General features: G+C 38.2%; 1 protein-coding gene across 1 annotated transcript in view; it reads right to left on the bottom strand.

Annotated features, from left to right (window-relative positions):
* Window positions 1-5,056: 5,056 nt before the first annotated feature.
* BMP5 (bone morphogenetic protein 5) overlaps window positions 5,057-13,432 on the bottom strand; it is a 61,230-nt gene continuing 52,854 nt past the window's right edge. Inside the window, exons 5-7 of the mRNA XM_009333176.1 lie at window positions 10,929-11,005; window positions 9,001-9,111; window positions 5,057-5,676 (exon numbers count right to left, since the gene is read on the bottom strand). Of these exons, the coding sequence (XP_009331451.1) occupies window positions 5,527-5,676; window positions 9,001-9,111; window positions 10,929-11,005 (338 nt within the window). The 3' untranslated portion in view covers window positions 5,057-5,526. The remainder of the gene's footprint in view (window positions 5,677-9,000; window positions 9,112-10,928; window positions 11,006-13,432) is intronic.

Here is a 13,432-nt window from a genome sequence, read left to right as displayed (position 1 = left end):
GCTCTCATATCTCCAGCCAACATCTGCCCTGAGATCCCCTGCTACACAGATATTAACACAGTGTCAGTCTTAATGCATTGCTGAACTTTCCACTGAGCCTTCAACTCTACTGGTGCAGATTTACGAGGCTGTTGAAAAGGTGCTCCAAGATCTGCTTCAAGCACATCTTGGTCGGTCCCATAGAAGTAGCTTTAAAATATAACCACCCCCACATAGGAAAGGTGTGGTCTGCACCCAGCACATGCCCCAGTTTTATCAGTCACTGCCCAGATTTCCACAGTCATGAAACTAGAAAAGCACTTGGTAAATGCAAAGTATAGGTCCAGGTAACCCCTAAGATTGCCTACCGTCCATTAAATTTATGAGCTGCAGGGACAGGAGTGTCAAGTGTATGCATCACTCCACCAAGAGTGTGTGATAGGGGTTAGAGCACTGGGACACTGGAGATCTGTTTGCCTCCCCTATACTGCCTCTCATCTGCTCTTATCTCAGGGAAGTCTCTCCACCTTTCTGTACCTGTAAAGTAGCAATACCAATAACACATACTTCTTTTGTAAAGCATTAACATCTGCTAAAGCAATGAAAATATCTTCATTCACATTAATAATAATTGATGGCACCCATCTGGAAGCAAAAAAGTGCAGGAACAGAACAGAAAGCATTTAGCTGGAAATATAGCAGTCAGGAGAAGTGTCTGTGTCATGTGTTGTAAATATGGAAAACAGAATACGAAAGGCCCATTTAATTCACGTGACATTCCGGATCTCTCATGTACCACGTTTGGTGCTGATTTATTTGAATTAAGATGGCAAGAAAACCTCCTCTCGCTGTTTTTTGTTAGATTTTAAGTTTAGTGTTCTTTTGTTTTTAATCAAGCTCTTGCTCAAGCCATGTGAGTAAGAATTCAGTAACACATTGTAAATCACAGTTTGCGAGTTCTGTGACTGCAGATGAGATAGTAAAAGATAATGCTGTATAATTCACATGTGGCTTGTTCGTCATTCAGGCACCACATGTCAGATTCTGCCTATGCACAGCTGAATGTGTGAGCAGAAAAGTTGGTAGAGATTGCAAAGAACATAATTTTAAAGTCCTGGTAATTAAAATCCTTTGGTTATTGCTGAAACAATTCAGTATCTTATGAGTACAAGCCTAACCCTTTTTTTAACCATCTTTGAGTCAAAGTCAATTTACTATGAAACTGTTGCAAAAGAGGAGCTGACAAAAAAAACCCCACCACAAACAGAACAGAAGAAATACGCAGTCAGCAATACAACCCTTTCCAAGACAATGGTAGAGAAAATTATATTTCAGAATGGAATTGTCTGACATCCTATCACGATAACAAAAGATTTCTCAAAGCTCCACATCCCAATTAAACATTGCAGTTAAACTTTTTCAACAACATAACATTATTTTAAAGGTATTGGGGGTTGTAATTTGCAACAGTTGCTCAGACAAGGTCTATAGCAGAGCTATTGTCCTAAACCCACTTCATAGTTTTTTGGAGAGAAATAGGTGAATTGCAATCCAAAAGTGCAATTTTTCTATATTGTCCATAAAGAAAGTCTCAGTTCCAGTGTTTACAATATAGATTCAACTCACAACACTCATGTATATAGCATTTAATAAAATGAGGCCCCAAATTGTCTGACATTTGACTCCTATCATAATACAAAAGACTAAATACTGGTTTATAGTCCTATAGGTGCCAACATGCAAAATGAACAGCTGCGCAGTTCTGTGCAGCTATAAAGAACTGGTTTCTTATTCCTGAAGACACCTGAGCTCCTCATACGGCTCCATTTATATTACCTACCCAATGACTCAACACAAATGCATATTACCTAAAAGGCTAAACAGGCCACCACAGAAGGAAGAGTCATGGGGTTGTAAAGGACGTCAGATGTTCCTTCAGACACCCTTCAGATACCCTTCAGATGGATACACCACAGAACAAGGAATGGTGATCCTTGTTGTTTGAAGACATCCATGCCAATGTTTACCTGAGATATCTCTAGCTGAGTTTTGTACTGATCAGATGTATTGCTATGTTGTCAGCTACCAGCCAGCTTTATATGAATTTAATTTTCAGCCTGATCTCATATCAGAAAAAAGGGCTAATACAATCTGAACAAGCATGGTTTTGATTATCAGCAAATGTCCCCCACCCCTGCTCCCTAATTAATGAATTTGAAACCTTTAGCGAAAATCAGAAAAACTTGACCCTATAAATACTTTGTGGAAATGGGCATCCAGATGAAGGAGAGATGCCCATCAGGCGGTCTAACTGAAGGAAGACTGTTATGCGGGTTCACAGCTTAGCGTATCAGAGAACTTAGAAATGCTCCACACTTCAGTCAGTCAGAGCTCACCTTGTCTTGGACATCAAAATCACACTCGGAGAACTACACACTTTTAAAGGGAGATTAAGTCACTGCTGCAATACCCTTCACCTCTTAACTCTGACTTCCACTGGGTGACGACTCCTAAGCGGTAGAAGTGGTCGCTAGTAACATCCCGTAAACATTTGATTTGGGCCCAGAATGTGTAGCAATGGTGTTAACATTATGAGCAAGTTAAAGACTAAGAAGCTCTGACCAATAACGTAACATTAATTCTGTACAGAGCTGCTTCTGTTTTTCTGGGTTTAGCCCTTTAGACTTTCCAGTTGTTAAGGATGCAGGAAGCTTAAACAACTTTAAAAAGAACAAAGCTCTCATGTCCTAAACAATAATGGAATGGTCTTCATAACTATAGATATAGCTATAGCTATATATATGGGTATATATTTAATATAATTTAATATAATTACGTACATGTTATATTATATATATTATATGTATGTATATATTATGTATGAATATATATAAAATAACAGGTATTTGATAGGATCTAGCAAAAGAACAAAAAGCCCTGTATTAGGTACTACTGGAGAAGGGCTTACCTGAACAATTTTACATTAAAACACACATATACACACTTATCCAGGGAATGCAGAGGGTGTGGTACCACTATCCTTCCTTTCAAACAGAGGAATCACCAGTTCGGGTTTTATGGAGATTTTTTAAAACAATTTCTACTTCCTAGTATATTTTGAGGGGAGTATTAACATTTGGAGGTATGATTTGGCGGTATGATTTTTATTAATAGTGTAGATGGTTCACCAGCTGCAACTTAAGAAGTAATAAAATAAAAGTAATTTTACAAAATGTCTGTATTTAAAAATGAACTGTAGCAAAACCTATCCATAACTATTGGTGTTCTCTTGCTTTTACCTTTAAAAGAATATATGAAGTCAGTGTCATTTTGTCATGTGTCTCAGAAGCAAAATCACAGCAGAAGAAAATAGTATTACAGGTTTATTATGTCTCAAAATATAGAAATATATTCCAACAGCATATTTTAAAGAATAATATAACAATAATCTTCAGTTTCTTATTCTCAAAATGGTACACCATTATTTAAAAATATATTACTTAATGTACCCAAAATTTAGTTTCCATCAAATTCCATTTAGAATAAATTGAGTTAAAAAAAAACATATCCACCTACCCAATTTATACAGAAACCAGTAAATTTTTTGAAGACAACCCAGGAATTTAACTGTTCCAAAATGGTAATTCAGTTGGAGACATTATATTTTGCTATACACCCTTGTGCATGAACTGCAACTAAACGTAGATATATAGGTAATGTCAGTATAAAATAGAGACGGAAGTGTGAAATGGAACTGTTGTATTAATGGGAAAGAGCTCCCAAGACTGAAATCAGAACTGTTAATTTTTTAAAAAAACTGAGTGTATGCATAAAAAGGATTTATGTATTACTCCAATAGCAAGACAAAATAAATTACTTTCTGCAAAAAGGCAGTTGCACATTCACATGCATACACACAGTCACACGCACACGTTGATTTTATCAGTCTGTAATAATCTGAATTTTCTGAAATATGCTTTAAATAACTGGAGAAGTCAGAGTTTACATGGACTGTCTAAGGAGAAACTGATATGTCCTATTCATTTTTTTAACAACACTCTGAGAACTGTGTAAATGAAGCATTTTTAATCAAGGCAACTCATGATAAAAGCATATACTATAATTAGCCATGTAGTTAAGAGAAAAGAGAGTTTCTATTTCCCATTTCCATAACACTAAAATAAAGGGGTGTCCAAAGACATTAAATGTGGTAAATTCAAAATAAGCATATGGGTAGCGGTGGTGAGAATGATCATCTGTAATTAGTTGTTCAATTCACAACCACAGGATTTCATTTGAGGCCAAAAATTTAGGGAGATTAAAAAATATTTATATGGATTTAAGAATTTTCAAAGTTAAGATAGTTAATGCTAAAAAAAAGGGAAAGATATCCCATCACACATCTCATGATTTAAACCAATTTCCACCTGACAGAAAATCAGATGGCACAGAAAGTAGGCTGCAAATTACCCACCAGCTCATTATGAAAGGCGTTTTTCATCTTTGCCTGAAAACAGCCACCATCAGGGACAACAGTTTGGATTAAACAGGTGACAACTGCTGCAACCCTTGTGCCTTCCCTCGCACACTCAGAAAACACAGGCAAAAGTGGGAGCTAAATAGAGCAAAGCCCTTCCATACCCTGTCTTCTGTATATTTTGTGTATATAGTAACTTGTGTATATAATGGGAGGGCTTGCATGGGTTTTTTGTTTAACTTGTGCTGTTATTATAAAAATATTTGCCGGAGAAGTGTAATAGATAATAGACTGATGCGATTTGAGGTAAGAATGTTGTAGTTCAATTTTTAGTGTTAATTTGGGAAGTCATAGATAGAGGCGAGAGTCTGTCTCCACAGAATTCCCGAAGCTTTGAGCCTTCTGCAAACTCTGCTGCCCACAAGCCAAGAAGTAACATACTCCTCCAGTTACACTCATCTTGTTAAAGAAAATAGTTATAACAATTATGTGCAATCTTTTCACTTCTATTTTCTATCTACTGTTTATTTACTTAAACACTGTTCAACATTTCACTTTTTCTAATGGAGCAGAACTTCTAAAAGAAAAAATATGTTTAGCCAAGCAGTTTTGTTTAGTTTTTTTTCTGTGCCTTTTTCTAAATAAATACCCCGCCACAGTTTTCATTGGCACAATATGACCAAACGTATTTTAGTTCCTTTAACAATATGAAGCAGTTACAGAAGTTCTGGACTTTCTAGCTTTAAAAAAATCCATACAAAGGCTTTACTTTAAAATATTGAAATGGAATGAAATAGATTCCAGTATGGTCAACTGAAAAATTAGTTTATGAAGTTCTACTGCATAGTAAGGTGACCCATAAAATAAATGGTTTTGAAATTTTGCTCATACAAAAGAAACTATATACTTTTAAATAAATAAAAGCTACTATATACATTATACTGTACATTTAAATGAGAGATGACATGAAATGGAATAAATTTAGGACTGCCTTTTCATCAGCAGGGATCATATCTTGACTGTATTACAATTCTGAATAAAACCCTCTGCTTTAGATTATTTTTTTTATTCTAGTGGCAGCCACATGAACGCACCACCATATTCCTGTATTTTTTTAAAATAACATTGGAACTGTCATCAAAGTAGAGCACGGAGATTGCATTCAGTTTTGTTGGTGCACAGCATGGCTTTGGTACATGATCAGGGAACATCAAATGAACCTGAAAGACAGATAAATACATAGCTCATATATCAAACAGAGAGGTACAAGGACAATGTCAGTGCAAAACATGTCTTTGCAATTCAGAGACTGCTCATACTGAAACTGTTTTCAGCCTATGAAATGGTAAGATGTGGGTTCTCAGACAGCATGAGTGCATTTTAAGGTCTTATCTAGGTATCCGTGGATCCAATTCTACTTCCACTGACATCAAAATCAATTCATAAGGTGGGTGCCAGCTGGACAGAAGGTTTAGGGAAAGGGCTGAGGCAGAGAAGGCTTTATGTTCACTAGGCTGAATATATCAATGAAAGGTTAAAGGGAGGGAAAAGAGTTTTGAACAGCATCCCAGAACGAACAAGATCTAGTGGAAATATCTGAAAATGGGGGAAATACAAGTTCTTTGTACTTGAAAGAAGGTTGGATGTAATATTCTACACATGCTGAAGACTTGGAAACTGGGGAGGCCAGAAAAGAGGGAGTTGTAATAGAGAGGGCAAGAGATTATTAAGGCATGGATAAAGACTTCAGCAGTAATAGGTTTCATTTGTATGTTAAGTCTTTGTAAATCTGTTAGAGCCATCTGTCTTGCAGTGATATAAGCCCAGAGCCTTTGCCAGACAACAGAGAACAGTTTATCAGGAAACGATTTTTACATAACTGTTACCATGAGAAGGTCTTTTGAAATGAGCAATAATAAATCCTGAAGTAGCAGTTTAGTAAGGGTTTAGACACACATTTAAAAACAGTTTAACAAATGAATAGCAAAGCACTGGAGAAAAGAATGATTGTGCCTCATCTAGGCAGATGTTTACCCTGCCATAACTCCTGGTCCCACCAGCCCCTACCACCCCAGCTGGGAGCTCCATGGCCCTGCTAGCCCTGCACGACAGTGATGCTCACAGCCTTTTCAAGAGTGAGCCTGGAAGTCAGTGCGAGTCAACCTGCTGATCCGCTGACTCACATGACCAGGAGGTTAACACTACTCCAACGCCTGTTCTCAGGGTGATGGGAAGCGAGACGGTAGAAGAAGGCTTATATAAGTCATTAAATGTGGTCTGTCTCGTACTTGCATGCATCTGTATTGTCTCTCTGCCTAAGTTCAGTCTCAGAAAAAGAAGAGAGAGAAAGGTACTGGCCCAGCATTTCTCCTATTCTTGTTACAACAGGAAAAAAAAAAAAGAGTCAGTAAAGTTTGGAGGGGTACCAAGGAACAATCACTTCCCAACCCAAAGAGTGGGCTTTTTTTAGAATGGTGTAATCAGTATGGCTGGGAGATGATTACATTTGGATTAGGGTGGGGTGTATGAATAACTGTTTCCCAAGCCATCCCCATGTGCACACCTTGTGTAAATCTGAATTTTGTATAATTTAAACCAGAAAGCATTCAACTACTGTTATCTCATCTAATTTATGTGCAGTTAAAATTTAATTAGCCTCATGATTTTTTGGCTGCACAACTGAATGCATGTACAGTACATGCAGAGGGAGACACACAATTCTAAAAAGGCCAAAAAGGAGGGAAAATTTAAGTATCCAATTTAAAAAATAGGACAAACTACACAAATTTCTTAACAATGGGAAATTAACCATTTTTGGAAAGGATAGACACACAAGAGAAAGTAACACTGGGCCACTTCTTATTTAACAGTCCATAATTGTAGGAGGGAACTCTAACCTGGGGATCTCACTGATACTGGCAACTTTTCTGGACAATGTTTGCATAATGCTAAACTATTGCTTTGCTGACCTATTTCTCAGGAACTCTAGCTCTTTCTCCAGCTCAGGACTGCATATATGCTGTTCTTCATCATCTCCTAGGCACATTGCTATATTCCTTGCCAACTGGCATTTGCTGTTCCCTTTCACCTGAACTCCTTACCACACTTCTATTTATTTCCAGCCTCTGACATTTTCCCTTCTTTTTGTAAATCTTGCTGACTCGAACTCTGGTATAGAGGAATAATGTTGCACTGGTGGCTGGACTTGGAGAAGGTACATAAATGAAAAGCTGAATGGAAAGGAAAAGGTCTCAGCACATGCTGAGGTTTTAAAAATGTCCCTCTCATGTAGAAATACTTGACAATTTTCACAAGCAGAATTTGTTTTCTATCAGAAAGAAATCAAACTTTGTTTGTTTGTTTATTTCTGGGTTTTCTTGGAGTGGGGTTTTGGGTTTGGGTTTGTTTCTCTTTTTTCCAGGGTGGTAATAGCTACACTCATTTCTGAAGGGGGAAAGGTTTTTCAGGCACAGATTTTTTATGTCAAAATCAAAGAAAAAAATCACCATCCATGGACAGACTCATCAGCATTGTCTGATGGTCAGGATACTTTTCTATCATCAATTTAAATCAGAGGGAGCCTTAAACCCATGTTTCTCTAATTGCAGTTGAGTGCCTTGACCTTTCCAGAAACTAATTAGGGATGGCAACCCTTTCCTGTTCTGATTTCGTACTCCCACTCCCTCCTCATGTATTATTGCTCATTCCTCTGCTTCTTAATCATTCTGCTAATACTGATGCTTTTCAGAGCCAGTTCTTTAGCTGGCACAGAAGAAAACTAATGACCAGACATCGGACTCGCAGCATTACATTTAGGCATAGTCTAAAGGCCTTGATTTCTGTAGCTGCTGTGTTTTCTGAACTGCAGTTGAATGCTGCTGGGGTAGAAGAGGCCTAGCCAGCTGCTTCATCTAAGATCATCTTTTTGGCTGCTCCAGTTGATGCACAGGACTGACATAAGAACTAGCAGAGGCAGAAAGCTGGCTGCAAAACCCCTTTTACAAGTACCAGGCAGAGCAACAGATCCAAACACACTTATTTATAAATTACATTTGTTAGCCAGGCATGACTGAACACAATTTCTTACATGCAAATGCATCTGCTTGCAAAGCTTCACATTAAATTACGGTTTAAGCATCTCTGCCAACAGTTGACAACAGAGGTCCACACACTGGCCACGTGTCAATGTTTCTGGAAGGTATAGCATGTAGATGTTAACATAGAGCTTCAATAAGCTGCAAAAAACTCTTGGAAGTGGGACCAGGGGGCCCTTTTGGTTCCTGTCTACACCGTTCTCCAGTAACATGACAGAGTCTTCTCATGTGTTATTGCATTTGAAATGGAAGGGAAACCTACCACACAGGCCACTCTGGATAGTTCATCCTCTCTCCAGCGTAATCATCAAAGCACGTCTTTGAAATGGGTTAGCATTTACCCAGAAACAATCAAAATCCAATAGTAGTAAACAGAAAGGAAGAGACAGCCCCTGTGCCAAGACACTTACAACTGCAAAATAGGCAACTACAACATAGGCAGAGGCATACCAGAGTCTGAACAATGGCGTGGTTTGTTGCATTCATGTGGGCATTGAGGGGGAAAGAACACTCTCCGTCGCAGTAAAACGCAGCATAGCCCTCTGGTGCAATAATCCAATCCTAAAACAAGAACAAATAAACACACTCAATTTTTTTTCTCTCACTCAGAAAATTTAAAACTATATCAAACTAACTAAGACTTGTCCAAGGACAAAATGAACTTCAGAATGTGGCATGTTAAATTACTTTTTTTGCCAAAAAAATAAGGGAAGTATTTGCTTTGTTAATGCAAAACTCAGATGAAAAATTAAACTTAGAAATCTGTACTGAATACCAACTAATGAGGCTATAAGGGGAATTAAAGGTCCAAATATGTTTGTCAGAACACTTTTCTTCTCAGACCAAAAATCACAAGCACTTCTTGGTGCAACAAAAGTCATTAAAATGCATCCTCTTTCTTCAGCATACTTAATACCATTAATTGTATTATTGCATGAGACTGAGGGTTGCTAGAGATTACTCGTTGGAATGTCACTGAATCATGCATTTTGAGTATTTCTAGCAACACAGCATGGGGAAAAGACCACAAGAGGGAAAATATTTTAATGTTAATGAAAGCTATGTGTTTAGTTTGCTGAACAAAGGTAGTGGAGGTGCTGTGGGAAGGGCGGAGAGGATCAAGTACCTACTTCTTGACGATTGTTTCTTTTTATCTCATTTCACCCTGAGTTTCACTGATCAAATATTGTACAGTGTAGCTTTGGCTTTCCAACTGAAACTTCCAATTCTTCAAGGTTTTTTTGTGAAAAAAATAGATTTTCTTTTCTCTATGGCCACCTTGAATGACTGATCTGAGAGCCTTGCACACCTTGGGGCATATCAGAATTTACTGTTTCAAAAAATGAAAAAACTGTTGATACCTGGAAAAATCTGTGATTTACAGAGAGACAACGGCTCACTTGTTCAGTAGCCTGAGTTCAAGTCAATACCACAAGCCTGCTCTGTGGCCATGGACAGGGTGATTATGCTCTGCAGACTTGGGAAAACAGTCTCTGCCTACTTCTTGAGGCTGCTGTGAGGATAAACATACTACAAAAAGTCAGGCTGAGTAATGACACCATATGAGAATCTGAGCTAGATATGTAAATGATGAGCTGTCACGAAAGAGATAGCACACTTTTTCTCCTCGTAGACTTGTTCCACTGATAGAGAATTGTTTTAAAATAATTCAGAGAAATGTGAAATGCACAGACAGCCATCTCTGAGTTCTTACCTACATATGCAATATGTCTAGGTTATAGGTTGCTGATGGCCTTCTTGTTCTTTCTTTATAGTGAGCTCCTTGCTTTCTGGAAAAAAACCCTAGATTGATCTCTATTTTCTTTTCTCATAATGCCCTGCCTCTGTCTTTACGACCTTTTACCACAAGTACCTTCTTTTCTTGTTACTGTATGGCAGGACGAGTTTTCCCCAGAAATTATGTAAACTTAGCTATGGTGTTATAAAGACCACTAAACAGTGATCCAAGCTCTAGTTCCCTAAGTACTCCACCCCAGTGAAATCTCTGTGACCTGCAGTAGACGGCACTGAACCAGGGAGAATTAAAGTGCAAGTTTCAAAAGTTCCGTTGCTCAGTGTGGGGATTTTGGTTTCATTTACTGTAGATATATTCATATCTTGAGTAATAGTTCAGATTTATCTTTATGTGAATGAATCCAGATAGTAAAGCCATTAATGTATGCAAAGTCTTTGAGAGAACAGCAGCCAAAAAAGGTAAAGTGATAGTGATAGGGATTCATTACAAAATGCTTTTAAAGAATTTGTCTCTCATCAGTGAAATACCGATTACCATGAAGAAAACAGACTGTAAATAATGGGGGACTGTAAAATAGATTGTCCCAATTTGAACTGATAGGAAACAGCATTTATAATCATACCTGCCATCCTAAGTCTCGGAAACTCACGTAAAGTTCATGTTTCTTACATGCTTGCTTTTGCTCACTTGTGTTATAATCTACAGGAAGAAAATAATAATAATAAATTGTTTAGAAGCATTGCTAGAACCAACAAGATTTAGCTATTTTTATGCTCCTGACCAAACTGTACAAAGGAAAGGAACAAGCATGCTATCATTTATATTCCTAGGGTTGGTCGTAAAGGCAATGTAAACTTGGAAATGCAGAACCAACAGTGTCAGTCTGATACAATTGGTGTACACAGACAAAGCGATGCATTCAGCATTAGGGGAAACAGGTTTACAAGATGTCTGTTTGCTGGCTAGCTAGGTAACAACTCTGATAATATGCACACAGGTAATCAAAGGAGGACAAGGGAGAGCCTGATCCAAGATATGGGGAAGTCATCTGTATGTTGGCACAGGTTTAATTACCAGGTAGAGAAAGTAGCCCAATTCAAAAGATAAATTAGCAATGATAAAAATTGTCCTGAAACAACAGAATTTCCAAACGTCTGTTATTTAAACATTAGCACATTTTGTACTCCTCCATTTTTTACCATATTTTCTGGAAATATTCACCACTTGATGATCTTTAGTTGGTAATACTAATGTAAACAAGTAGACTAAGAGATGCTTTTTAAAGGCCTGAATGTTTCTCCACTGTCAGAGATGTCTCAGGATAGAAGGACACAGAGAACCTTCCACACATGCTTCTCCAGGACAATCTTAATCCTGGAGAAAATATAGTACTTGTTCCTTACTGCCCCTGAGTAACAGGAAAGGAAAGGAATAGGATCATGCCTTCACCACATTAACACCCCAGAGTTGGTTTAGAGTGCTATTCAAGTGATGCCATCAGTGAGGCATGCAATGGAGCCAGGAGGACAGGCTGTCTCCTCTGGTTCCATTTCAAGAATTCTTAAAGTGGCATTTTTGGACCAAAATAACCATTCTGGCAGAAAAAAAAAAAAGTTGGCTGAAATTCATAATGAAAAAAAAACCCAAACAAACAAAGACGACACTGAAAAAGAAACAAAATCTTCATTTTCAGGAATAGAATTTCTTTTTAGGAACAGTTTTTTAACATTAAAAGACTTGAGGCTGGGATGGGAGACTGTTGAAAAATTCCTGGAAAATTAAGAGAGGTGCCTTTTTCACATAAAATTAAAGGAAGGGAGTTCTACAGTCTGTGAGATAACACATTGTAGTGCTTCACTGTCCTTGCGGAAAACTCTTCTAAATAGCTGGCCTAAAGGAGCTTTTCTGCAAATTTACCAGCTGCTTCTTGTCAGCTGTCCTGATCTGCGCTATCATTGCTTCTCTGGGTTCTCTTCAGTTTCTCTGTGTCTTTATGAAGGTGTGATGGCCAAAACTGAACACAATGCCAAATAAAGTAAAATAATTATTTCCTACAATTTCCAGATTATTTTTCAGTGGTATATCCCAGAACAGGAGTTTTGCAGCAAAACCACTCTGTCAAATGATCAGCTTCAGATCCTTTTTCATATACTCCTGCCTAGTTGCCTTAGAATTATATTGTATTTATGCAAATCAATGAATAAAGAACAGGTTGGGGGTGAGGATGTTGATGAGAAATGCAGCATGATAGGGCTGCAGCAACCATGATACGGTGGAGTTAAAAGGTTCTGAGAGAATCATAGAATTGTCTAGGTTGGAAAAGGCCTTTAAGATCATCAAGTCCAACTGTTAACCTAACACTGCCAAGTCCACCACTAAACCCTGTCCTTAAGCACCACATCTACATGTCTTTTAAATAACTCCAGGGATGGTGACTCAACCACTTCCCTGGTGTCCTGGTTTCAGCTAAGGTAAAGTTAATTTTCTTGTAGCTGGTATAGTGCTGTGTTTTGGATTTAGCATGAGAATGATGTGATAACACACTGATGTTTTAGTTGTTGCTAAGCAGTGCTTTTACTAAGTCAAGGACTTTTCAACTTCCCACACTCTGCCAGCAAGGAGGTGCACAAAAAGCTGGGAGGGGGCACAGCCAGGACAGTTGACCTAAACTGGCCAAAGGGATATTCCGTACCATATGATGTTATGCTCAGTATATAAGCTGGGGGGAGTTGACTGGGTGGCAGTGATTGCTGCTCGGGGAGTGACTGGCCATCGGTCAGCGGGTGGTGAGCAGTTGCAGCACGTGGGTTTTTTTCCCTCTTGGTTTTTGTTTCTCTCTCTCTCTCTTGTTGTTTTGCTTTCCATTGCAATTATTATTATTGTTGTTGTTATTATTATTATTATTTCAAGTATTAAACTGTTCTTATCTCAACCCACGAGTTTTCTTACTTTTGCTCTTCTGATTCTCTCCCCCATCCCACTGGGGCAGGGAGGGTGAGCGAGCGGCTGTGTGGTGCTTAGTTGCTGACTGGGGTTAAACCATGACACCTGGGCAGCCTCTTCCAATGCTTGACAACCCTTTTGGTGAAGAAATTTTTCCTAATATCCAACCTAAACCTCCCCTGG

The sequence above is a fragment of the Pygoscelis adeliae genome, unplaced genomic scaffold, assembly GCF_000699105.1.
Source record: "Pygoscelis adeliae isolate BGI_AS28 unplaced genomic scaffold, ASM69910v1 Scaffold57, whole genome shotgun sequence".
In the NCBI taxonomy this organism is placed as follows: domain Eukaryota; kingdom Metazoa; phylum Chordata; class Aves; order Sphenisciformes; family Spheniscidae; genus Pygoscelis; species Pygoscelis adeliae.
The sequence above is the reverse complement of the archived record's forward strand: the minus strand, read 5'-3'. Positions and strand labels throughout refer to the sequence as shown.